This window comes from Harpia harpyja, chromosome 13 (genome assembly GCF_026419915.1).
Source record: "Harpia harpyja isolate bHarHar1 chromosome 13, bHarHar1 primary haplotype, whole genome shotgun sequence".
Lineage (NCBI taxonomy): Eukaryota > Metazoa > Chordata > Aves > Accipitriformes > Accipitridae > Harpia > Harpia harpyja.
The window spans coordinates 29,272,544-29,300,391 of NC_068952.1; the positions used below are offsets into that span (position 1 = coordinate 29,272,544).

A 27,848-nucleotide genomic window follows, 5' to 3' on the forward strand; every position below is an offset into this window, starting at 1 on the left:
CAGATATTTTGCATCCGAGAGCCTTCTGAACTGGCAATTAAAAAGTTTGAACACATTTAATTAGTAAATTACCATAACTAAGAAACCAGTAAGGTGAAAAGCCCCTTGAGAGACGGATGTTAATATTTGAATTTCTTATTATTATTTCTTATTTCTATTGGGTGAGAAGTACATACCAGGGAATGTTTTGCCTTCATAGAATTAGTTACCTGTAGTTATTTATGTGGAAAATTAGTATGTATAGTTTAAAATTATATTTTACCATCTCAATTTTTTGTTAATGCACGGTCGAACTATGTTGTCAATACCTCAGTGGGCCTGTCACTGTTGTTTCTTTTTCTACTAATGTCACGTGTAAGATTTGACTAAGGACACTTAATATCTTGAGGCTTGCCTTGTGGTAAAGATAAGGGAAAGGTGGTTAGGAGGACGTGGGAATTAGTGTTATGAAAAGTACAGAACATTCATCTGATTTCATAGTGGAATGGAAACAAATCTTTTCACACACTTGGGAAAAATGGGATATTATTTTGGAGCATTATTATTAGCGAAATGTTTTCTTTTGGTTGAAAAAAGCCCCTGACTGCAAAGAAGATGGTTGTCTATGTTCATGATAATGCACTGCCAAAGGATGCAAGAGACTCTTTCCCAAGTCAGTTCAGAGCAGTTTGAGTTTTGCTGTAGCAAATCATTGTGAGTCGGGAAAATTGTGAACTTAAATCTGTGGTTCCCAAATCCTAGGCAAATGCCCTTCCAGATGAATTCATATGCTTCCAGATGAAACTGTCATCAAACCCACTAACTTTTCCATGAGATGAAATCTAATTAAGAGTGCTTTGGTTAGTCTCATTAAGACATTGTATATTGTTGCATGGCTTGATAGCTTCAGCATCCCAGTATATTTTAAAATAGATAAAATCCTATGGTCCTTCTCTGCATCACCTTGCCAACAGCTTTGGGAGTATACCCAGTGATGTCACAATAAGTGAAATGGATACTCCCTCCCAGTGTATGTTACTGGGTTCAGGTTGAGATTAACCACGGATATTTTATTAGGCCAGAAGGGATATCAAAAGAGTCAGGCTTCTGTTGATAGCTCCTTAAAAGATCAAGAACTGAATAAACATGGTTTGGCGCAGGGCTCTGACCCTTGGCAACATCCTCCGTTTTGCCAAAAACGGTTGGGATTTTGAGTTGATGAATCAGGCAGACAAGGAAAGCAAATAAAGGCAACCAGGAGCTGGGTAAGCCAAAAATTCTTCTTCCAGCCTGATGATGCCAGATTGTTCTTTCAATGAGTCATTCCCACAGGGAAAAACCATCAGCCCTGTGTCTGCTGTGGGACTGATGTTGGCCTGACAAAGTCAGCTGTTTCTCAGCTAATGAAACATGGGACTCAAAAGTATATAGCAGATGTTGCTGATGTTGTTCTTGACAATCTCCCTCAAAAAAAGAGGGAAGGGCACATCTGTGTCAGGAGATCCACCAGTGTGTGTGTGGCTTGGGGGTGGCAGCAGCTCCCCAATGAGCTGTGCTGCTTCAGCTGTCACATGCCACAAGAAGAGAGGCTGAATCAAAATATGTGTAAAACAGAGACAATGGCTGTATCTCTTCTTTCAACTGTATACACCGAGTATTTTGGGTTTGGGACATACTATACTCCATTTTCTGCCTGATATGAAATACAGGTTGATTGCTGGTCCCTCTGACCTGCGGTTCCACTGACAGTCAGGGTAACCGATAAGGTTAGTGTCCTGAAACTGAGCAGAAGCAGCAGAAATAAAACACAGTCCCAAGGTACTAACCTTTTGCTCTGAACTGTCCAGGTTGCCTTGTTCCCCGCTTGCCTGCTCTGCCCTCTCCCCTGAGTCAGGCCTCTCGGAGAGTCACTGGGAGGCCATTGCCTCCCTCCCGCCCTGAGTACACAGAAGGCAGAAACACATGAAGAGATCCAGGCGTGGCTCGTATTACCAATGAATATAAATCTTCTAAGCATTAATTTTCCTCCCCTAACCAAGAGCAGTTGATTTACCAGGGATTTTATTTGTTTCGTTACTTAATTGCTTGATACTTCAGATGTAATCATGTTAGCTACTTAATGATTAAAGGGGAATGGCAGTGGAGGCTTCACTGTAAAGTCCTTTCTCTCTCTTTCTCTCCCTCTACCACCCCTCACAGCATGTCTTTACTGAACCACAGCTGTGACCCAAACTGCGTGATCGTTTTTGAAGGATACCAGCTTTTACTTCGCTCTGTCCGAGAGATCCAGATTGGTGAAGAGGTAATTAACTTGTCCTCCCTTCCATCACAGACACCTGCAACAATGACATCTCCCTAAATAAATTCCAGACTGCAGGGCCACCAGCTTAATATTTTGATGATATATTGATGCCACTTTCTAGCACGTAGCTATCAGGGGGGAAATGATAAATAGAATCATCTCTTCACACTGCCTGGGCCCCATAATCATTACTTCTCATAAATCACTAACAGTCTTTATAAATTCTTGTTCCTCCTTTCCTCCTCTAGGCACTTCATTTTGTTTGTATTTGAACGTCTTTACCCTGATGGAAACACTTACAATATTTCTGGGTGGAATGCAGTGTTCACTAAGTCATTGCAACAATAAGCATTTGTCAGGCTGCAACCAGACTGTTGTAGTGAAACTTTCATTGACAGTGAAAGTAGCAAGACAAGTTTTGCTTTCTTGTCCATTTCACTAGAAAAGACTTCAAAATATCCCTTTCAAGAGATTTTTGATTTGTTCTAAGGTACTCTCAGCTTTGTTTTTACAATAGCATTTGTATTACTTTGAAAATAATCATTTGTGGCTAGGTAAGCATTTCAAAGTAAATGTCTTTTGCAGCAATGCAATATTGAATTGGCTTAGTAAGGCCTGCAAAGATGTGTGTATATATGTAACTTTACAGGCATCAATGACCTATGCAGTCCTAGCTGTTGGTCTTTTCAAAATCATGACCTAATGTAAATGCCTGTGCTTCAAACTCAGGGAAGATCAAGGGCATACGTATTCTAGTTTAGAAGTATCTCTTTTCCTCCCTATGAAGTGTTTTCTTTTTTAATGTATCCTTTCTCTAAGATAGTAGGCCATCAAAATAAGTAAATAGTAAAATATTTTTTTAGGCAAAATATTGTGGAGAAGCAACAGAAATGCTTTTGCATACTTAGCTTTTTGCCAAGAGAAATCTTTTAGGATGCAATATACTTTTCTGGAGCTATTAAGTGTAGACATCTTTCAGTCTGGCATTCTTGTTCAAGCCAAATTATAGACACCTTTCTTCCATTTTATCCATATACCATAGCTTTTCTCTTGGCTTTCCAATTCACCAAGATGGGTTGTTTATTTAAAAATACAGTAGATTTTAATGTCTTCCCAGGATGCATTTGGGTTAATTATTAGAGTTCTAAATTCTGAAGCTACCTTATTTTTATGTACATGGATATATTTTTTTCTAGGTAAATTTCATAAAGCAATTCTTTGTAACAAGCAGCTTTTCAGAGTGGGAGAGGCCCTGGGTGGTTCTGGAGAGTGAAGTGAAGTAGAATTCCCTTGCAAGTATGACCGCCATGCAGACTGCGCTAGAGCTGTGAAGCTATGACCCAAATTTTAGACTTAGTGTTAGTGGTCTGTAACCCACAGAAGTCTCTAGGTTAAAATCAGTGGTGAAACAGATATGGTCTAAGTTACAAGTCATTTGTAAGGCAATCAGAAAATAAATATAAGTAAGTTATAAAGCAGGGCAGCTAGGACCAGTTTTTTTGCAGTGACTTTGGCAGTTGTGTGAATACAGGCTTTAAAATGACTGCACTTTATGTGGGCACGTTATATTTTCTAAAAAACTTTGCCTCCAATGAGGCAGTAAAATAAAGTCAGAATTTTCCAAAGAGCTCTTGTGTCTTTGTTGCAACTATTGCTTGTGGTTTTGGTACTGAAAGGAAAACTTGCCTTAAGAAACATGTAAGATTTGAAACATGTAAGATTTGAGAGAGAGAGAGAGAGAGAGATACACTCACATATATATACACACTGTGTTAAAGCACAGGTGCCTTCTTGACTTACCTGGAAATAAAAGTCTCGGTCTAAGGTACATGCTGCTTTGAATACGGATGTGTCTAAGGAAGGAAATGGGCATAAGTGAGAAAGTAAAGATACAAAGTGAATATTACTTTAGATCTGTTATGGGAAGAGGAAGGAAAAGAAAATTTTTATGAGGGTATGTACAAGTCAGCAATTTAATATTATTTTCAACACCCAATTACTTTTCCTCTTACACAACTGCAACCGGTTTTCATTTTGTGTTCTGCATGGCAGCTTTGGTACAACTTCTTTCCACACTGCCTTACTGCTTGCCTACAGCAGGGTGAGCTCAGTTTTCTTAATAGCCTTGTGTTGAATTTACACACCTACGTACGTGAAACTACATTACCTGTTATGAGCTGAGTTTTAACTTATATTACTGAGGTCATGATCTGAGCTAATGGGAGAGAAAATACACGTTAGGGAGGAATCTGATTGGGTTTCCTGAATAAATTGAGTGCTCTGAGGTGGTAAGATGAAAATTGTTTCAAGTCATGCGACAACAAGAAAATTTAAATTATAAGCAGTAGAAAATTTGCCTTATCCTGTTCAAACTTACACTAGATTTAGGCAGAATGAGATCCCCTATGTAATAATTAATAGAAAGTAAATAAGCACTAAGATTTATTAGAAATGAGAAGCTAAGTAGCAAGTCAAGCTTAGATTAGTAGAAGAGGACTATGGCTTTACTATCCATACAGGAGCAAACTTGATAGGGCTTCCGGACCCTTCCCAGGAAAGTATCAACCACTGCAATATGATGTGTTCACTAGGCCAGTGAGAAGTAAAAATATTTTTGCACATTTGTAGTGCTTTCTATCGGAGGATGCTACAACAATTTACTCATGTTAAGGAGTTGTTGACCACCTATAATCACAGGGAAAACAGAGACACAGGGAGTTGAGGTGACTGGCCATTATGGTCGTCTCACAATTACATAAAGAGGGAGGCACTAGTAGACCTGATTTTGGTTGTAAACCAGGAGAAGAGATATTATTACATTGGATGTAGCTGCTGCAGTGTGATGCAGATTTATTCAGGAATAACATTTATGCCCCCACAACACTTCAGAGTGCTCATGCTATACACAGTAAATACCAAGTCAGTGATAAAAAGCATGCAAGATTATGAGAATCTCAAAAAGTTTTTATGTCCTGATGGACGTTGTTTCAGTTCAGTTTTAGTCTTGTATCTAGGCAGGTTTTAATTGAATTTTGATTTGGACTTTGACATTTGTTCAAATCCTAAGGCCAAAATGTATCTTAGGCAGTAGAAAATTAGGACTCCTGAGCCAGAAAATGTTTGCCTGAATCCTTATAGAATGAAAGTGCTAAATTTGATGGTGCTGTATATTTGGAAAACTAATCACTACTAAAATCATATGCAAAAATTCTAGCCATCTAGGCCTTTTTTTTGTGGCAAAGACGGTTTTGCCAGTCCTGAAGCACTGAGAAATCATGAAGCATGAGTGTTACTTTTTTGTAGGCATTGAAAGAATGGATTCATGTATAATTACTTGGCTTCCCAAGTTGAAGCTTTAAGAAAGCAAAGTGTATTGCAGGAATCATCATAAAATACTGAGACTTGGTAAGATGGAGAAGTGTCTGGTCCTTAAATTTTGCTTCAGAAACCAAAATTTCAGATTTATCTTCAAGTATATTATTTGGATTTCATACTAATGTGGTTCTATGGAATTGCATGCTCTTTGAGGGCAGAAAGTTACCATTTTGAATAAAAACACACTACTTTCCCATTGGCTTTTGCCAGTGAATGTTTTAGTTGATGTTCAGAATAACAGCTTTCATTTCTATCATTATATAACTTATTTGTCTGTTTAAATGACATATATAATCCTCATTAAATGTAGAATTTTTAAAGCGAAAATTTGGCTCTGGTAGGAAACTTTCTTCAAGCTTGGTAGCCTTTCTTTTTTTCTTCCCCATCCTTGCTCTGACTCTGTTATAATTCATATAAGGTGGTATGGGTCTATGCTAATACCCCAAATTCTAGTGCTTGACCAGCTGGTAATGATCACCACTAAATTTGTTTTCTGTCCTGCAACTGGCATAAAGGGAATGAAACAGATAGGGAGTAGGGGAGAGGACAAAAGAAGTGAAAGGAGGACGAGGCTTGGGAGCAACTGTTGACCTCCATGCATAGACTGGGGGGCAAGGTGGCTAGAAAGGGTCTCCTAACTCTCTGTAGACTCGACTCTACCAGGTTTTTGAGCATAATTAAGTCTAATAGCAGGAAGAAAGAAAGAGTAGGTTTTTGTGGGGATTTCATTCTGTCTGTCCCTACTTAAAAGACTACAGGACTTTCTGAAACTTGCTTCCAGCAGCTCAAAACTAATTATAACACCTTTTTGCTCCTCAAGATAATGTTAGTTATAGTGCTGACTGTCACAGCTTTTGTAACTCTAGGTGATGTTACTTTGGCAGTATACAAAGATTTCCTTTTCTTGCACTTTCTTCTTTGCAAAAATGAAATTTAAGTATTGCAAAGGCAGGTAAGATAAGGGGAAGGATTATGCACTTATAGATCATCACAGCTCCTTTAGTAATAAGGTAGCCTATCAGCTCATTTACTTTCTCAAAAAGACAAGCAGCCTGCTCTGAAGAGGTCTTCATCATTTCCCTACCCTTAAGTAACCACTTTAAAGAGCATCAAGATGTGTGCTATAATTTCAGTTGACTTTTTGTTAATTACTGTGTCTACCTGGTGTTTTGCAGGCAGACGTGAGCTCATTTTGCCTATTCTCCAATCAGAATTTGTATAGCTATGGTTAGTTCAGTGCATAGCTCAAATCAATTAGTCCTGCTGAGAGACAGGATGTATTAGCTGAGGTCCAGTTCTGCTCCAAAATGGGTGCATGGCTTCTCATCATCTTTAGAGTTCAGTTAAAGCAAATTTGTATCTTTCTGCAGAAAGTCACTTAGCAGACCATATTCTTACAGAGCAACTAATTTTTAAAATTTATACTAAGTACAAATTATAATTTCAGATGACCAGCATTTAAATCTATCTTCATGATAGATTTCAACCAAGATATGTAATATTTCTGTTGTTATAATTCTATGAGAAGTTTTATATCTGTGTGTTTGGCACATTACATTTTGTCATATTACATTTTTTAAAACCAATTTTTCCTTGAGTTAGAAGGCATTTTGATCATATATGCCAAAACAGAGAGAGCACAGACTGCTCGCCACTTACATAATTCTGTCTCAGGAACAGATTTTTGTACACAACCTTCCCTAAGACCCTGAGACCCATGATTGCAAAACCAAGATGACTCACTTTTTTTCCCTGCTGTTTGCATTAAAATAATTTATTTTAAATTTCTACAAAATCATCTGTCTAGAAATTTTGTAGCTTATAGTCTGTTACAAAAAACCATAAATTAAGTCCACTGCAGCATGGCAGTACTGGAAAATTGTGTCCACCTCATTTGGCAGATGAGGAACATGAGAAACTAACCACCATACCCATGGTTAAAGAATTTCTGTGTCAGAGCAAGAAGCAGGCTCAGACAGTGCTGCATTTCTAAGGAGAAAGTCTTGAGAGTCAATAAGTCTCATGGCTGTTAAATAATTCCCTGCCTTCATAAATGTTGTTTAATATATATTCTCCAGTTCAGGGTGAAAAGATTTACTGTATTCTTTATAAGCGATGCAATAAAGAGGCAAGCTTTGGTCAGCTGAAATAATGTTTTAATTAATACCATACATCCCACATGCAAATACCATTAAGACAACCTTTGATAAATGGACATATATCCTAAATATGTACAAGTTAAATGAGCCTTGCATCTAATGAAGGATCCAAAATTAAAACAAGTGTAGGAGAGAGACTTGAATGCAGGGGTTTTATGTTTAAACAATTAAATGATTACTATAGACTTAGTCACCGTTAGGTTGGTCATGTTTCTAAATATTCTAATTACATTTTCCCACTCAGTCTGCCAGCTACAAACATTTTTTCACTTACAGATTTCTGCTGGCAGGACTGGGAATTTGGACTTGGGCCTCTGACAGCAACAGAAACCCTAAGTGGTTAAAGTGCTAAAAGGAGGTATCAACGTGACAAAGCCTCTTGTCTTCCTCCTTCTGCCCAGTGATATGCTCTAATCCAGAGCAGGTTACGTGACTGTTCATATACACAACTGTTTGGTAACCTCTGAAAAAGAAATTACTGGTTTCAAACTTGTTCCTACTTCCAAGGTTTCTGCGACATGAATGAAAAAAAAAAAAAAGAAAAGAAAAGAAAAAGCCAAAAATGAAAAGAGAGAAAGGGATGAAGCCTGTAGGCTGAAGATAGGTAAAGCATGTTTGATGTTGGCTGTGTTTGTTTTGCAGTATTAGAACTGAACCCTGCCTAATAAAGGGTTCAACAGTAATGATAGGGTTTAAACCATTGTTTTAAATATTTTGGCAAAGAATAGACTGATCTCACATGAATGACTTTCCCCAGAAGATTCCTACTGTCTTCCACTGTGCCTGAACTTAATTAAATCTCTTTTACTGCCGGATGCCACCTGAACCTAAAGCCCAGTAGGACATGGGTCAGAACCAGTGATGTTTATGCAGAAGACAAGAGACAGGGAACAAGCCAGTGTGCAGAATGATTTTAACAGAAACACTTGCAAGTTGCAAGGAGACATGAAGATCAGAGGCTTGTGATAGGAGAAGGAAATTGGGCTTGGAATGGCTGAAGGATGAGGTTTGGACTACAGCTTGACTGGAAACTGCTTTGTGGGAAGGAAGGGAGACAGATCTTTCTTACCACACCAGGGAGGATGCAGAGTACGACCAGCTGCGGAAAGAAACAAGTACAAAGTTGGTGGGGTCACTGAAGATAATTGAGAAACCAGAGGAGGGCAACAAGGACTGATAACTTGGGAGAGCAAGAGTGTTGGTGACCAAATATGGGGAAAAGGTGTAAGATGAGGCATGGAGGGGAGGCAGAAGGGCAGATCTGGGACTGGCAGGATGATGAAATCGGCCCATTGTACCAAGAATGGCTATGTCAGGAGCTAGAACTGAGGGCTGGAAACCAGGTTTAGGCAACCAGGTGTGGAGAATAAGACTGGAAAATGATACTCATATCCAGGGTCAGAGGAGAGAGAGAATGAGAAGAGGCACAGATTGGAGAGAATGGGGGGAGAGGAGACCAAGCTTGGGAGAAAAGAGTGGAAAAGAAATAGGCAAAACAATTTCCATCCATTCACTGCAGAAAGCTCAGAGGGAAGCCTGCAGCTCCTGCGTAAATGATTAGCACAGACTGTTCTGCTGTAAGCCAACAGTGGTGAAACTAATCCTCTCTCAGCTCAGACATGCACAGGCTGGGACATAACATTACATAGAATGCAAAACCTAACAAAGTTCTCACACTTTCTAACTTTTGATTATCTGTGGAATTTTAATTTGTCCCTTTCATTAATTATACTATAAGTCTTCAATTATGAGACCATATTTATTTTTTCTGCAGGCTTTCTGCCTGTGATCATTTGAAATGCTTGACTTTGCCATCTCAGTATTCTTCTTTTAATACAATCCTCCTTCAATATGTAATCAAACTGTAATAATAAATGAAAAAAATGCAGGCATTGTTTTAGTTGCTTGTTAATTGCTTGTTTAATTAGAATGCTCACTAATTTGCAAAATGCAGGTTCTGACAATGGATTTCATAGTCATTACTACAAATTGGTCAGGTTTTCCTGTAATTTCTTTGAGTGGACTCTCATGATTTAACTGAGAAGCATGTGAAAATTCTTCCAATTAGTTGAAGTGTCTAGGCTCAGGATGAAATAATGTGACCTGATTTTTTTAGCTTTGACCTCTCTGGAGTGTTTCAAAGTGTGTTGGGTGTATAGTGTAATCACTCAATAGCATGTATGACTGAATGCTGGTCTGAGCTGGGCTGTTGTTTTGTTATATTCTTTCCCTTATCATTAGTTTGTGCCTGTGCAGCACTTTAAACATTTGAAGAACTCTACAAATGGTTAGCCCTGTAAAATTCCTTCTGGCAGCCATCAAAGTGAACAAACTACAGAATTCTCCGTAGTTCATTGGAATTCACTCTGTACAACATGAGGACTTGAAAATGGAACAAATGTAAACATTTTCTTTTATCATTTTAATAAATTTTTTTGTCAATAGTTTCAACAACTTTGCCTGCAATGCTTTTGTGCTTCCTTGGTCACAAAGGAAACATCACAGACATACTGAAGATGGGTATGACATAAAAGGAGCTTTCCTCAGGCTCAAACATATATTTTCAAGAAAGTAGTGGCTTCCCTGCGATGTAATTTTTGGAGATAGTTGGATGTTGTATAACACCGGTGCTAAATACACACTTAAGCTTTGGAGCTAGACAGAAAATAAGGTTTCATACATGGGGAATTCAGATACTGAGCTTCTCCCCACCCCATCCCCTTTCCCCCTCTCTCCTTTTTCCGCCTCTCTCCTTTCTCTTTTTTTCTTTTTTCTTCCAAATTAGGATGAAAAGCTGAAATAGTGATAATTTGGGGGGGATTAATAATTTCAAACAATATTGATCTGGAAATGTGAAAAAAGTGTTCTTCCATGGAAATTATTTTTGGCCTTTTTTTTCACCCATTATAAAAGTAGTCGATTTCTTCTAGGAAATCATCTGTTAAGATAAAAATTTTATTTTATACTGGAAAAAATGTTGTATCCAAAAAATGTTACCTTAGCTATACATACACCGAATATGGAATTTTTGTAAAATATACCAACTCTGGTTTTCTATGTACTGCACACAGCTCACCATCAGCTATATTGAATCACTGATGACCACCAGTGAACGCCAAAAGCAACTGATGCGCCAGTATTGCTTTGAATGTGACTGTCTTCTCTGCCAGAATCAAGAAAAGGTAGGTTGAGTGAAGAAATTCCTTGCCAATGAAACAGAATTTTCCAAGGCCTGTCAGCAGCTTCCCTTCCTTTATGTAATACTTATCTTTTGCTACTAATTGAATGGCCAGAATAGAGAAGAAAATGACCTCTGCCCTCAGTGCTGTTTATGTTGCTATGAAAGACAACTGTGAAGGAAAGAAAAGCAGGAAATGTTGACAACATGATAAGAAGAATTTCTTGCTAAAACATGCATTGTTCACAAAGCTAGGAACCACTTTCAGTTCCAAGATGTGGTTCAGATCATTTTGAGATAAAAGGACCTCTGAACATGAGAGTTAACGTGACTTTAAGCTGAAAGGAAAGGATTTTTTTTTTTTCTATTCAAAAGAATAATCTTGGAACTTTAACTGAAGCCACTTTCTGATGCTGCAGGAAGGCTGTGCTTATCCTCATAATAATGTTAAATTAATTCTGACGAACAGCTGCATTAATAATTTTCAAGAACTACCAGACATATTCAGCAGTTGTTAGAGTGGTGAACCTGCTTGGATGACTGACTGTAGTGTTTATGCCCTCTTTCACAAGTTCTTGGAGTAGCAGGTCAGTAGTTGTAGTAGATAAAATTTTGTTCAACACGACCTTTTACTAAGGTTCAGCCTAGCCTAGTTTAAATATATTCTGGTTTGCTTCATATTTATGCAGACTGCCCAGAATCATTTTGGCTCCAATCCTGATGAGACATCAAATGGAATATGCAAAATGAGGCTGGCTTCATAGAAGTTTATGCACTTTGTCTCTCTAGTTATGTGTATGCTTGTTCTTATTTTCACAAATGCCTGGTTTGGGTGAGTCACATGCCATAGCTAAATGTGTTCCCCGTAGATTAGAAATGGTAAGGAGGGTATTGATGAAAATATGATTCAAGGGAGCATGATATGATTCATTAAATAGTTGCTGTACAGCAAAAAAGAATAAAAAAAAAAATCAACCCAAAGTTTAAACTCTGTGTTGGGTAGGACAGTTGTGTGTGTGTGTGTAGTTCAAGCCAAAGTACACCATTGAATACATAATGTATCCTTTGATTCATCAGGAAGCAATTCAAAAAAGAGAACACAGAAAAGTTTCAGGCTTATGACATAATGCTAAATTACTTCCTGTCCATGTGCAAAAGTTGTTGGCATTCTGTGCATGATAAAGATTGCTGCAATGCTACTCGGAGGCAATGAAGGGAAGTGAAGACCTCTTTTTGTCTTTCTTTTAAAGATGCTCGCTCAAGTGCCGTGAAATCTTAGATTAGTTTTGGGGAATGGCATCCCCACAGATGCAGTGACAATTAAGAAAAATAAGCAGGGTAAAGAGTCTTTAAGGATCTCTTAACAGTTTGTGAAAGGGTAGACAAGTAGGGTAAAGACCATTCAGCATGTGGAATGTTTTAAGAACAAGATTCACAAGCTGGAGTACACTTCAGTGTAAGAGTCAACATAAAAAAATATTGTGGTGAAATTATATGTGCATATATTGATGAAAACAATAGTCTCATACATAGGTTAAGATTAATGATTTTTTTTCTCTTTGAAATTTTTAACTGTGGTTTGAGTTCATATTGTATTGATCTTTTCTGCCCATTGGCAAAATTCCCTGTGGGGATAATACTGCAAAATGTTTGGAAAGCTCTTTCTGACTGCATTCTGAAATTCTGTAGTTTCCTCATTGTCACCATGTAAAGAGGTCTGTGAAGGGCTAGGAACCTCATGTCAGCTTTGTCAATATCTATGAAGAAGACATCTTTAACCTCAGCTTCAGTCTAGGATGATTAGATATAATCTGCAGCAGTCCTCATAGTACTGCATTTAATTTCTCTGTGACAGAGATTTTATAAATACAATTGTTTACATTACTAACTTGGAAATACAGATTTTATTTTTTATTTTCCATTGATCTCAGTCACTGTTGGTAAGTTGAGAGGCATGTAACACTGCAGCTACAGTGGGAGATAATATTTTTGGAAATAATTTTTTTTTTAGATTATAGAGTGGCTGGATTTAGATGCTTAAAAGTCATCAGTTGGCATAATTATTCAATAATATCCCTGCTGAAATACCCCTGATATTGAGACAAATTTCCAAGACATTTTGGAAAATTTTTAAAAGGCAAAGTCTTTGTCAATACAATAGGCAATGGCTGCAACTTTAGGTCATCAAGGGTGGCAGATTCAACATTGTCATTCAATAAATATAATAAGCTAACATTAAATTCACATATTTCAACATTGCTTTGCAAATACGATGGCTTAGTCAGCAGCAATCCATCTCATAAGTCTTTGTTATACGTAAAAATGCAAATTCCAGTTCGCTAAGAAATGCTTTATGCCTTCAAGTAAGTTCTTGGGTGTTGGGGATTTTTTCAGTAGTAGTCATCTCATCAAAAAAGCTAGAATCCTTTTTCTAACAAACACTTATAGAGATAGTAGCTTCTTGTTACTCCCAAATTCCAGTCTTGCTGAGTCTGCCTGGCAGCTGTTGAGCACATCCTAGGGACCAGTGAAAGCAGAGGAATCATTCCTGAGATGCACACATCAATTTACAGTAAAACTATAAGTCAAGTCATTTCCATTGTAGCTTTTACTCTACATCTTTTGTAATGTTTTAAAAGTGATCCTGAGAATCCTGTGGGAAATTTACATTAAAATTTATATGAAGGGCATATAAACTTTGTATTAGTGCTTAGTTACGCGTATGCTTATTTATTCATATTTATAAAAATACTTTGCAAGTTTCTTATCAATTAAATTCATGTCTCCTCCTATATTTTCTAAAGACTTGTTCATTTAATCTTATATGCCTAAGTGAAGGAGGAAGATGGTATCAAGTTTGTGTTCTCAAGTCAGTTACTGACTTTGTAAGTGACCTTGGGTAATTAATTTTATTCAAAAGCAACCTTTGTGTTTTCTAAGACCCTGCCCTTATTTTTCATAATTAGTGGGAAGCTACCATTTCAATTGGAGCTGAACAGATTTTTGACTAGAAACCAGATCAGTCTGTCTAAATCGGGGACCATTTTTGTGAATGTTCTGTGAAGCTCTGTTTTGCTGTTTCCCCAAATGCAGCATGAAGATGGCAATTTGTAATTCTGCTGAGTATGCTGGTGTCCAAAGGATAATAAAGAAAGATGCTGCATTTTCTAAGGTCTTTCACCTTTAAGTGCTGGATTTGTTTTAATGAGAATAATTCTTGAAGTAGAATGGTTTGAGGTTTAGTTGTGTGCTTTATGCAGTTCCCACTGCCATGTGGTATCTTAGTGCTGTTTTAATTAAAAAAAGAAAAAAAAAAAGAAGAAAAATCATATATAACCTCAGAGACATCTACATGAGTAAACAGATTTAGCCTACAAAATGCTACTAATTTCTCCTAACTTTAGTTAGACATCTAATCTAAGCCAGTTTTTAGCCTCTCTGTACCCAAAGAAAAGACAAACAGCTCATTCATCCTGTCTTGCAGTAGAAATCTATGAAAGCTGGAATGGATATAAGAGGTTAAAGGAATGCCTTCAAGTAAATACCCAGACTTTAGACAGATAAAGTTGGGTGAGAGAAATTATGCTGCTCCGTGAAGTATATATAAACACAAAATCAAGAATCACATGATTATGTTTCTGTGCTAGCTGACATGGATAGCAGAGTGCAGTTGCAACTGTGTAGGTTTCAGCACGCTAACATCCAGATTGTCGGTAAAATTTGTTTATGCAGATTACTTCAAGCATATGTCTCTGGCGGCTCCTGTAGACAAATATATCTTGCAGCCAGTGTCACTACTTCTTCATTGTTATTTGTGCTAAAATTGATTAAACTTGGATAGTGGTTACCTCATAGTACAATCACACAGTTTAGCTATGCGTACAAACAAGAGTAGTGTGTCAAAGTGCTCTTTTGCCATTCTAGGTTACATGATTCTGCGAGGGTTTTTTCTAATATTTCAGGTCTCTGATGAACTATGATTTAAGAGGCAACTTATCTATGAAGAAATTATCTTTATTTCTCATTTACTGTAATATTTCATGTCACAGCTATATAAAACAGCAAAATTCACTCCGACACCAGCAATGGCTTTAAAAGTCACAGTCACTTGGGTTTTTTATCTAGGTATGGCAACTTCATACAGCACAAGAATCTTCTCTAACCACTGCCTAAGTATTCACAGTTCACTTGCACAGTTGTTTAGATCTGAGACTGTAATATAGCAAAGGCTGTATTTTCAAGGCTGCAGCCCAACCACAGGGACCCTGTTGAAGTTGAAATTGTTGAAATTGAGCATCGACTTCAGCTGATGCACACTGGCACACTCAGTGTGAGCAGACGCAGCTCTGGACCAAATGGAGAGGTCCGTGGCTATGCAGTCACAATTGCATTGCATATCATGAGAGCAAACATTCCTCACTGCTCACTGCTGGTGAAAGGACTTCAAAGTGAATCTCTGCTTGCTAAACAGTAGTAGTTTTTTGTCTGCCTCTCCAAGTGTGAGCACAGGCACGGAATAATCCAGGTGCATAGCTGTCATCAAGGATGAGAAAATATGGAGGCAAACAGTGGCAACTAGCTGGACCTGTGGATCTCAAATAATTTTGGGTGCCTGGGCCTCAATGTCAGCTGCATTTTGATTCTAAGAGGTCATACCATAATGCTGGCCAGTCTGTTTTAGTAACTGGTCAAGCAGCCTGGCTGCTGATTTGACAAGGGAAGAGTAGCAAGTGCTAACACATCAATGTAAACTGGTTAAGATAAGATTAAGGTGAACCTTTTGGCAGTATGGTTACTGCCAAATTAAATGGCACTAGCTAAAAAACTAAACAATATTCTTAATTGATTTTGGCCCAAGTTGAAAAAAAAGTATCAGTAACTAAAGGAGGGCAAAAAACCCCATGCCCTTCTAAAATCACTCATAGAATATTTCCTGACTGCAGTACTTTAACTTACTGCTACTGGTATGTCTTCGGTTCATTGTATCTCTGACAGCTTTATACATTATTATTTGCTCCATTTTAAGATCAATCTCCACTGTAATTCAGAAATATGTGCCTTCCTAAAAGCTGAACTCTTGGCAATGTATTACCATTCCAGCACATAAAAGCCCCTTACGTTAATTATAATTAAAGATGGGATTATGTTGATGACAAACATTTTAAATGGAGAACGGTTTTTTCCACAGTCATGAGCCAGAGTATTGTTCACATTCTAACATTTTCAGCCAAGGATTTCAGGGAGATTTGTGCTTATAGAATCACTTTGTTATGAGTCGTCTTTCTCCTTTGGAGCCAGGATTTAATATTTCAGTCTAGCTTGGTTTTTGGAAGGCTTTTATTTATTACAAGGTCAAAAGCAATGGGTTTGAATCTGAATCATTTTTATATTTGGCCAGTATTTGATAGTTGCCAAAGCTAGTAATAACATAATGCCACTAAGTACGTTATTCCTTTAATCAGTTTATTGCTTTGCTTAGTACTTACTTATATTGCATCCTGAGTTTTGCTAGAGAACATCACAAGTCCAGTTTCCAGCTAGAGTAGTCTCAAAGTCAGGTAACCTGAACAGCAGCCAAGCTACATAAAAATGTCATCTGCAGTTCTTCAGCTGGTATTGTGCTTCCATACAGCCACCAGCTCTTTTATAAAAAACCACTGAATAAGTTCCTGAACCTACTAGAAGTTTTGACATTCTTTTCCTATCCTAGGAAACAACACAACTGTAGTTTAGGAATTCCGTCAAATGTAAATGGTTCTCTACCTAAGTTGATCAAATTTGTTGCCAGAGCATATGTCCGTGGCTGATTTGCCTCACTGAGGTTTCTGAGAGATGCTTGAATGTGGCCAAGGACAGAATTTACACATTTTCACCTTGGATCTTCATGTTTGGTGTCTGCAATACCATTGAAGAACATGTGCTTAAATCACAGAGGCATTGTTACATGACAAATCTTATTATTGACTGTTGTTTTGAATGAGCATGTAAAAGCTTCATGTAAGATCACTGTACTGGTGTTAGTACAAAAATATCACCCCTCCCTCAGGGAGCTTATATTTAGGATGCAGGGAATACAAAATTATATGTTAAGAAGTGCCTTTTTAAATTGCTGAATTGTCAAGTTCCAGAAGTTTGTGTCCCAGTTTCCCCAATATTTATTTATTTTCAGGCATTTACATTCTCACTAAGTTTTCCAAGTACAATATGAAAGATGAGATCTCCAAATTAATTCAAAAGATGAAGCCTGGGAAGCAAGGATTAAATAGGATTGTTGAAAACAAGTCTGTTCATACAGCTAACCGAACATAAAACCCTTTGATCAAAGCAAAGAATAAAGTAGGAGCATCTGTATCTCTAGTCATGATTCTAAGGCACTAAGGTACTAAAGGTGTGTTTAAAAAAAGAAATCAGGATTTTGTTGCAACAAAATGCTGGTTTAATCCATTTCCTATCAAAAGATAGAGTTTGCAATAGTTTATTTTAGAAATTGTCTGTTCATTCCTCATCTTCTTTTTACTGTTTTGCCACTAGAACTGCCTTTGAAGCAAACTACAGAAAGTCAGCCAGAGCTCAGTCGTATTTCACCCACCTACTCTTTCAGCCCAATGTTAGTATAATCAGTGCCTACAAAAGCCAGTGGCAGTAATTAGCAGCCAACTGGGACACAATGCTGATTCTTCCCATAGGTGGCTGGCTGATTAACAGTTCCTTCCTTCTGGTAAGACATTTGGTAGTGACATAAACCCTGGATTGGCTCCTGAAATCCAACAGTCAGTCTAACACTCTTGTGTTCCCTTTCAGAGGATCTTACCCTCTTGGGATGTGTTTCCAAACAGCTAAGGACAGAGGGCTTTTATTTTTTTTCTAGTGCCAAAAATGACACTAAAAACCAAGGCAACTGCTTCTAATTTCTGGGCCGTCATGTTCATTAACAAAGGCATGATCTCTTCAGCTTCTCAGCATTTCTTACATGACTTCTGAGGCTCCTTCCATCTTTCAACATTGTAATTTTTTTCCATCAAAGGGTGGTCCCACAGACAGTAACAAATGGACTGTGATCATTTTTCCATGACCACTTACCTCTCCCAGTTGCTTCAGGACTGCCTCAGTGTGCTCTGGTCACGACTTGGCAGCAGTCAGCTGGAGCTCACTTGGGTTGTCAAAGGTCACAGAAAAGATAGTGCTGTTCTTATAAATAGACATGAGTTCAGGGCTGTATGTGGAGTCCTTGCTTGTTCAGGGGATCCTTAATAGGGAAATCTGTATCAATTTGGTCCAAGTTCATATTTGGAGGCAACGTAGGAGTTGGAGTGTGGCAATCTCCTGGGAGTCTGGCTTTGTGCTCCTCTGAGGGGAGCAGAATCTCATTCCTTTCAGACCCAGCCATCTAAGAGGAAATGTAAATCTTCTGGCAAACGTTTTAAGCAGAAACACTCTTTTGCCGAGGGAAGGGAGTCCACTCTCATCACTGTTTCAGGCTGTAGCAGCTACATTTAAGTGCCTGGCTAGCAGTGTTCCCCCTTTCTGGACGTCCAGCTTCCCTGGGACTTTTGTTAAAACTAGTTATTACTGTTATGATTTCTTTTTTTGAGATGGTGTCATTCCTATGTCAGTCACTATTTGGTCTCTACTGAATGATAAACAGAAATAAGAAAAGTCTCGCTCTGGGTTAGCAATCTAAAATAAACATATAGAAGATGGAATATGCTGAGAGGAACAGCAGTAATTTAAAACATAAGACTAGATGAGACAAATAATTTTCCAAACACCTTTTCCTGCGGTGATTTTGGGGAGACTAGTTCACAAATTTTTTCTAAATATATATTGAAACCAGTCATTACTTTATCTGATCTTGAATCTCTGAATTCTCTTTCACTGAGGTTGCTGTAAGGTCTTGTGTGTTTCAGCCTGTCAGGGGGGTTTCTAATATCAGTACTACCTAAGGGAATAATCTTGATTTTGGATGCCTTTTCTTGATCTGTTTATCACTCACTTTCTTCTACTCTGCAGGATATTCGGTCTTTTTAAATCCCATGAATTAGCTAATTTACTTGAAATATCACAGGTTTTAATTGAGATCCCATTTCAGTCAGAAAAAAAGATATTGCAGCTTTAAACAGCAGAGGTTTCTGGACTAACTGGGATTTGATTTCCTGGGTTCAAAAATCCCTCCTGTTGAAGGTCTTCCACTTTGGACAAAATAACACCTTCATCAGAGCAAGAATGACATTTTATCCTAGTTGTCAGAGCACTCCCTATGGGGTAAGGGGACCCCACAATTCTGTCAGTGCTTCAGGCAATGGGTGAGGTTCAGGTGAGTCCAGGATACAGGCAGTCCACTGTATTTTTTTTTTCTAGGTTCCTGCTCCAAATCAAGTAGAAATAGGAGCTTGGATCTTTGTCTTCCCAAGTGTATATTGTAATTAGTGAGCTATGAATTTTAAAGAAAAAGGAAAAGAAAGTGAGTGGAAATACCTTTTTCTTATCGGTTCTGTGGATGTAAGCTAAATCCCTTTCTGACAAGGAATGAATTTTACCATTTACCTTTAAAGGCCAAACCAGGATATCAACAGTATATGGGCTGATTATAATTTCAACCTTTGCTGGTGTGCTGTGTATTTTGCTCCCTACATTTCACTGTTTTCTCTCCTGCTAGACTCTCAGCTTTTTGGGGTGAGTACTGTGTTTGCTCTGTACAGTCTAAAAACCTGAAAACAGTGTAGCTGTGATTCTGATACTGCCAGATTTATAAATAATAGCAACGGTAAAGTCTACAAACATTCTGAGTCTCACCAACATGGAGGAAGAAAACAAGATGAAAAGGACTCTTTACTCTTTATCAGCAAATTTGTGAGTAACTTGAAGTAGCACACAGTTTAATAGGCCATCTTCAAGTAATTTCAGCAAAAGCTTTTGTCATCTCCAAACTCATTCCCTGTTGAAGACATCACCCAAAACTAGTACAGAGGAACCTTTTTCCTTCTGGAAAAACAACTTTTTTCAACAGTGGTTCCTATGATGCTCTTTCATATCAATGCTTCCTGTGACTTTCTCTTCAGATTCTGAATATACGTTCTTCATACTCCAAATCTGTGATTCCTAATGCCATCCTGATTATACACTATATACTTTCTTTATGATGTTGGGCAGTTTGTTGTCTTTTTGTTTTATTTACCTTAGCTGAAAAATTGTGCTAATAAATCTTACCTTTCTTACAGTATATTTTTTCTGAGATCAATTACTGTCCAGACAATGCTTGGAAATCACTAGAATGAAGTACTACATATACAGTAGGTGTAAATGCTTGGTAAAACAAAAGATTAGCTTCATTGCTATGTCCGTTGTCCCAGTTTTCTGATAATTCCAATCAGAGGAGAGGAATAATGAGAGGTTTTGTAAAGCAGACTTGTGCACAGTGGGCCCTGAAGTAAGATCATGGTTTTACTTTATATGGGTCAAGAATGGCTTAAAAAAAGTCTGGAAAAAAAGTTAATCTAATAGTCCAGATTTTAATCTGGTAATCTGCCCCATCGTTAAATCTATGAACTAAACAATCTCCTTAGCCTGTCTACTTGCTGGGAGGAACAGTGTATTCTGTGATCCATTTCACTGCAATTACTTTTTGTGGTGAAGTGTACATGTATCTGCACTGGACAAAACCAGGTCTTAATAGAAAAAGCAATATTGTATGCATATATGTATGCACATAGGTACGTGCATGGAACACACAGGGACAGTTTTAAAGATATTAAACCTTTTTAGTGAGCAATATATTACACATGCAGTACATGGTGGTGGTTGTTGTCTTTTTGGTTTTGTTGTCTATTTGTTTTGTGATCTTTGGTAAATAATGTACAGCCCTGTTTCATATCTCCCTCCTTAAAATAGATTTAGAAATGCCCACTATACAACTAACATTAAAAAGATGAATTCTTCTTTAGAACGTCTCAGTATGAAACTTAGTGCAACAACTCACACTGTTGTTTTATCCCATGCCACATTGTGGAAGTGCATCTTTCACTCTAGTCTTCTTATTTAAATGAAGAAAGATGGCTTTCCTGTCAGCTGCCTCTAAACCTTTAGACACTCTTTGCAAGCCAAATTTTATTTTTAATTTTGTTTTTCAAAGATTGATTGATTTAGGACCCTGAGGCAAGGTCATCGGGTATTATGACTTCATTCTAATTTCTTTTTGACAGTGTAATTCTTCCAAGTTTGGGGCTTTGGCTGAATTCATAGGAAGCACTGTAGATTGAGAAAGACAAAATCAGGCTCTTCAGTGCTTAAATCAATTCCAGTCCTTAACTAATATCCTCTGAGGTCTATTAAAGCAAGAATGAGCTCATCTGAATAGCAAGGAAGTCTATAACTTTTGAGACTGTAAAACTGCAGACTGAATGCTTTGGATTGAAAAATTGCTACGGTAAGCAATGTGTCATATCAATTTCTTGCCAGTAATTTAATTAATATCACAACAATGCAGTAACTAAAGCTGTAGTTATAATTTTTGCATTTGTGAGCTTTATTTTTAGACATGAATAGGAACTTTTTGTTGTGTAAAAGGCAGCAGGCTTGAAAAGGCTGAATTTACTCCAGCCATGTGAGTTACAGCAAAGAACTGTGTAATTTGTTGACCCATTGCAGGATGTCCTGTTATTTTCCACAGGATTGGAATTCACTGAGGTGAATTTTATGAAAGACGTTGATTACACTGCAAACAGTGATTTGAATTGGGGAGCGTGGTAAAACAGTGTATCACAACTCTGCCCAAGATTGACCTGCCCTGACCACAATCATTAAGAAAAATACATTGCTGCATCATGTTGCCTTAGAAAAGATAAGGCATGAATCTTTGTCTTAGTCAGTGCTGACAAGTGTTGGATATAAACTAAAGTTTCTGCACTTCCTTTGACAGTATCTAGACAACTACATTTTTACTCTCAAAGTATTTATAGTGTACAACTTTACGTTAAGTTTGCATCATTCCTGTGCACAAAAGAAGTCCTTCTGAGCTTTGAAAGCTTTTGATGTGATTCCAGCTACTGCCTAATAATACAGTAGTTTGAATCTATAGACATTTGGTGTAGGGGAGAAAGTACTGTGAGTTCAGTTACTAGTACATTGTATTTGGTTAATGAATGTGGAGATCCATGCAAAGTGAGCTGCTTCTCCCCTACCCCAAACCCTCACCTGCAAAAGAAATTTTAAAAAGGAGGGATTGAGATAGCATGCTTTTCAGAGGGGTGACACATCCATCTGACTGGGAAAAATACTTTAGGAGAACAGTATGTCTTGTTTTAAGTGATGAGTAAAGTACTTGGCAGAGAATACTTAACAGAAGACAGAGAAATAGATTACTAGTAGTGTAAACTGTTTTGGAAAATTGGAAATCCGATACAGATTAGGTATCACCAAATGGTGTTGTTCCAGCAGCTCCCATAAACAGCTGCTTCCAAGTGAGTCAAGATGTCTTTCAGTACACATTTTGTGATCTAGGCTACCTCTCCTTGCTTTGAATCACCTTGGCCTGTCACCATTGACTGCTGAGGCACGTAAAAACTTGTAACAATGGCAGTCGACAGGAACCAGGTGCATGATAGCTATTCAAACAGTAAATAAAGGCCCTGAGAAATATTCAAGGGTCTTATAACAGTTTCCATGACATTACGACATTTTAGAGAATGTCCTTTTCATTCTCTGGGATGTGGCCATTTTCCTATTTTTTGTGTCAATGACTAAAATGTCTGTATTATTGAATCAGTATAATAGAGTACTAGAAAGGTACTGGAAACTGTTTCAAGCACTCATTTGCCTTATGGAGTGTTTCTAGCTGCTTCCCTTAAAGACTGGAAGAACCTGTACTGGTTTAAATTGGTGTTAGAGGATAGTCAATAATAATTCTCCAAAGTAGTTCTTGAAATGACTAGAACACTGTACAACATCTTTTAAAGGTAGTTGCAGACCTCTCCTTTGATTACATGAAACTAATATTCAGCTAGAGGACGATCAAATTTGTTGGCAAAATTCTAGAGGAGGAAACTCCAGATACTGTGCTCTCTTAAGAGCTGCAGTTGTACAAAATGAATTCAACCTTTTTTTATTCATGACTTTAAAAAACTTGGAGACTGGTCAGTGTGGATTTGATCATTGACACTGAATATTCAAGCAATATGCTAGTGAGTTAGGCAGTCAATTTTTATCAGTGGTCTAGGAATTGCCACTTTCACTTTTGAGATCTGTCAAGTATTTTAAGGTATAGAGTAGATTGATCAACTGTGTATGACCTTAACCATGTTGCATGTGCTTTTCTAAACCCTAAACTACCTGTATTTCGTACCCATTTGTTCAGAAAACATATGCTGCAGTAAACATTGTTATTTTACATTGCAGTATACATTAAAAAAACATAATTACTATAGCAACCATTTTATCATGTGATATATCATGCATTAAGATATTGTTTTGATATTAGTGTTCAAAATAAATATCTAACTTCATGTCAGTATATCTTCAGTTAGAACCAATAATTCAATGAGCACAAATTCTTCAAATCACTGAAGCATAAATTGAACTTTGATACACAAATAACTACTTAGTGAAGTGTATAGTCATTTGCATAAATATTTTTAATGGAGTTTATGCATGCATTTAAACTTAAGTACATATTTCAATGCACTGATGAATGCAGATTGAATTATGCATTCTGAATACCTAAATATTCTGAGGATTTCAGACCTACATATCTCTTTTGAGCCACTAAATGTCCTCAGTGGCACCCTGTGTCTCCACAGGTTGCAGAATTAAGAAATAAAGCAGATTTGCCTTATAGCTGTCAGTTTGTTTAGTAAGATAGACCTTGAGACTGCCTTAACAAATGTGTAACGTCTAAGTCTGAAATACCAGCCTCACAGTTGCTAGGGATTAGGCCGAACAGTATCCTTCCTCAGGTAACCAAATTACCCACAGGGGTTTTTTGGACTGATGCTGGAAATTACAATGAAATTACAAACGTGCCAAGAATTTTTGGGTGGTCTGGCATAAGGCCCTATTTCTCTGATGCTAAGCTGTAAGTACTTTCCTTTGCTTTTCCTCCCTTCGTCCCATCCTCTGGCTTTTATGAGTTGATAAGTAGTGAACTTCTATTTATTGCTCTTCCCATGGTCCAATCAATTTTTATTTCAGCTTGTAACCTATGCAGCTGCAATGGGAATTTTGCAGTCAGATCTATGCTACTGAAATGAGGAGGTTTTTAAAGGCAGTGATGTCACAGACACAAAACTTGGCCCTGTTGCTCATGGAATAAACCACAACTTCCATTGTCTTGACTGAGAGCAGGCATTGGGGTCTCGGACCTGCGAAGTGCTGATCATCCCCAATGGCCCAAGCTGTGTGTGGCACAAGGATTTTGTAAAACAGTACAAGATAAAAGGCAATGAAGAGAACTAGGATAGCCCTTGTGGAATTATGACTCCCTTTTCACCAAAAGGAGTAGTATTTAAGGGACCTACTTTAAAAATAAATATAGAACTTGTTTTGGTCAGCAACCAGAATGACCAACACTTAATTGAAAGGACTTCAGAATGTGTTAAATACATGTGCCTTTCATTTGAAGAGTCTGCAGGTCCAGGCAAGATGCTGTGGTGAAGTTTAGCTGTCTAGCCCTGTGTATTGTTTATATTTTGACAGATCTCTTTAGATACTCTTTTGCTTTCTTGCTAAATAGCCTAGCATCCTTGTATGCTGCTTTTTGAGAGAGGAAATACTGTCTGTAATGTTATTTGCTTAGGGTTTTATCACACAGAGTGCATGTAAAACAGAAAAGCTTTAATAATAACACTTGAGTGTTATTGGTCTTTAATAAGTTCAGTTGGGCTGTGATGTTCAAGACTAATGAAAGCTTTGAGCTTTTTTGGTGTCTTTTCTCTTACTACAGGAAATTATACATATGCACTCTAAATATATACACACTCTAAAGATTGTTCTGACAACACACTTAAACTTTAAATCACCATAATCATCAGTTATATATAATGCTTACCAAACAGTTTCAGAGTGTGTCCATAATAACCCTGTTTCTACAGTACCCAGCATTTTCATGAATGAATTGGAAGTAATTGCAAAATCATTGCCAGTAAAATTCATGGATGACAAAGACCGAGAGAATAATAAACATTTATGAGGACAGGTAAATAATACAGAGTAACTGGAATTGCTTGGTCAATTAGACGTATTGAAATAAAATGTGCCACCACTGCAGAGGTAGAACACATGTTCCACATCTGAAATGGAGATCTACAGCTATGATTTATTTCACCAAATCTCAGACAGCTACAGTGTAAATGTCGGCATCTGAGCTAGTTACTCTAGAGTTCCTTTATGGAGAAAATGGAGAAAAATGAACACATTTTGACTGTTATTCATCTGACGTATTTTAGAAGCCTGCTTTAGGATAATACAAATTACATACTGATAGTGCCTCTTTTTCTCTGTCAAATAGAAGGGTAGCCCAAATGTCTCTATTTGGTCAGATGAATCTCAGCGTGGGTATCTGAATAGAAATGGAGAACATTGTGTTCTCCTCTGGAAAAGAAGGCTAATGTGACCCTTGAATCTACAAGCAGGGGAGTCAGTAGGAAGAGGGATGTCAATTTGCTTCCCTATAAAACATTTATGAGATTGCCTCTGTAACATACAATATAGATGCAGAGATCTTTGAAAAGGCTGTTTGAAAATGTGTGTGTGTAAAAAAATCACAGAAATTAATAGCTGAGGTGGGATTGCAGTGGGTAAGAATGGAGTATGATTCTGACAGAAATGCAATTGCTATTTTTGGTGTGCAGAATTGTGAGCCTGACAGATACTGGACTTGCAGCTGGAGAGGTTGAGAACTGTTGGTCTGTTTGCCCCTCTCTCACTTTATAGTTTAAGACTTCATTAAATCTAAGACGTTATTGGGTTAAACTTATCTTGGTCCCATTTAATTTTGTTAAATTAAACTGATTTCTTAAAATGGACTCGCTGATCTTAATTTTGTCTTTATTAAAAACATCTCATTTTAATAAATTTCCCACAGTTGGTTTTGATGTCTCTCTTTAAATTTCTGAGTAAATATTGTAATGTTGTAACTAAATTGGATAATGTTAAGGGAAGGCTATTCATACTACCATGTGAAGGTGCTTGGGGTTTTGCCCTAATAGTACACAGGGTCTGGGGAAACCTTCATCTTGATTTGAATGCCTAAGTAGAGCATTTGAACATGAATGGTGTGAACAATGGTTAAATTTTCCAATACCTATACAATTTAGAGTATTACCAGCCTGTGCAGTTCTTATGCACTTCCAGACAGCAGAGTCAGTAATCCATGAAGAGCTGATATCGATTATGTGAGGTAATGCAGCCTGCCTAATACTGAGCAATGTACTGCACAGCTGCAATATGGCATCCAACTGCAATGTGTCTTATTTTATTTTCAGAATTCAAAAATAAAAAGTACAAATTCAATTTGTTCGGAAGTCAGGTTCACCCCCTCCCAATAGCCTCACAGGGAATACAACATTGTTTTTGTCTGCAGACAGAATAGCTTTGGAATTGCCATGTGTCCCATCCACCCTCTTCAGAGCCTTATGACAGAAAACACAAGGTCTTCTCTTCTGACAGCTCAGGTTCTGATGAGGACAAGCTTATGCAGGTTGGAAAGGATAGTTGAACTGGCATTTATGGAGCTGGCATTATTTTTCATGGGGCAGGACAGGGGAGCTTTCGAAACTTCAGAAATCACATGTAAATCTTGAATCATGACAGGACTCTATGCACAGATCATTTCACGTACTTGTAGTTCTTAACAAAGTACATTCGCAAGAGTGAAGGTCAGTGAAATCCTCAACTGAAGCTGCAAACTTATATAAACCACAGCCCTTATAATAAGAGATGAGGGGTCTTTGATTCTGAGTTTAAACTTCATCCAGTATATAAATATAAATTCAGCTCAGGTTCCAGTGTGGAGTCAAACTCTAGTACCACAGTTTGCTTCACAAGAGCCTGTGCTTCCCACTGAGTATACATTTTTCTTTAGCTATACAGTCCTCTATCACAAACTGCTGTCCCCTCACAAAACTATGGCTTCAAGTTGAGCAGAAATTATCTGCAGAAATGAGAAAGACTGAAAACATTTTGTAAAAGATGACCTCAGATATTTTGGGAAACCGCTCAACTGTGCTTTCTCTTGCTGTGCCTGTACCTGCATGCCCCTGTGATTGCCCGGCAGGCCCTCATACCCTGTTTGCCATGAAGCACTGAAGTCACAAATTCAGTTTAGCTGCAGTATAGCAGCTTCCATATCACATTTTCTCACTGACATTTTTAAATAGAATCAGAAATAGAAAACTGTTATGTATGCTTTCAGAGCATAATGTATCAGAGATCTGTTTTAAAATGTCATGTCCTAATCTAAATGTGTCTGAGCTCTTCTGACACCTTCAAACAAAACTTAAGAAAACTACTCTACGTTGCCACTTAAATCTTTAGAAATTAAGCAAATCATAAGCTATGGTCAGCAATTTATATGAAATGTTCAGATATTTGAGGTATCTGTAGCTTTTAAAATGTTAAAATATTACAGTCCAGAAAGCTTCCTTTTTAAAGATATTTTTAAAGCTTCCACAAAAAGACAACAAAAACAGAATTATATGCTGCTGTCTCACAGGATTATCATTATATAGTCATAGATTTTGTGTCCAGAAGGAACTATTATGATTATTTAGTGTGAATTTTCTGTCTTGCAAAAATATCATGCCCGATAATATTTCACATTAAACTCCTGATTTCTGTTGGAACTATGGTTTATAGGCTTTTACCA

The 27,848-nt window shown here is 37.5% G+C and overlaps 1 protein-coding gene across 4 annotated transcripts in view; it reads left to right on the forward strand.

The window, feature by feature from the left end:
* Positions 1 to 27,848, forward strand: part of SMYD3 (SET and MYND domain containing 3) — a 446,033-nt gene that overhangs the window by 358,985 nt on the left and 59,200 nt on the right. For all 4 annotated transcript variants that reach the window (XM_052805601.1, XM_052805602.1, XM_052805604.1 and 1 more), the window contains 2 exons: positions 2,179 to 2,281; positions 10,887 to 10,997. In XM_052805601.1, coding sequence (XP_052661561.1) covers positions 2,179 to 2,281; positions 10,887 to 10,997 — 214 coding nt within the window. The remainder of the gene's footprint in view (positions 1 to 2,178; positions 2,282 to 10,886; positions 10,998 to 27,848) is intronic.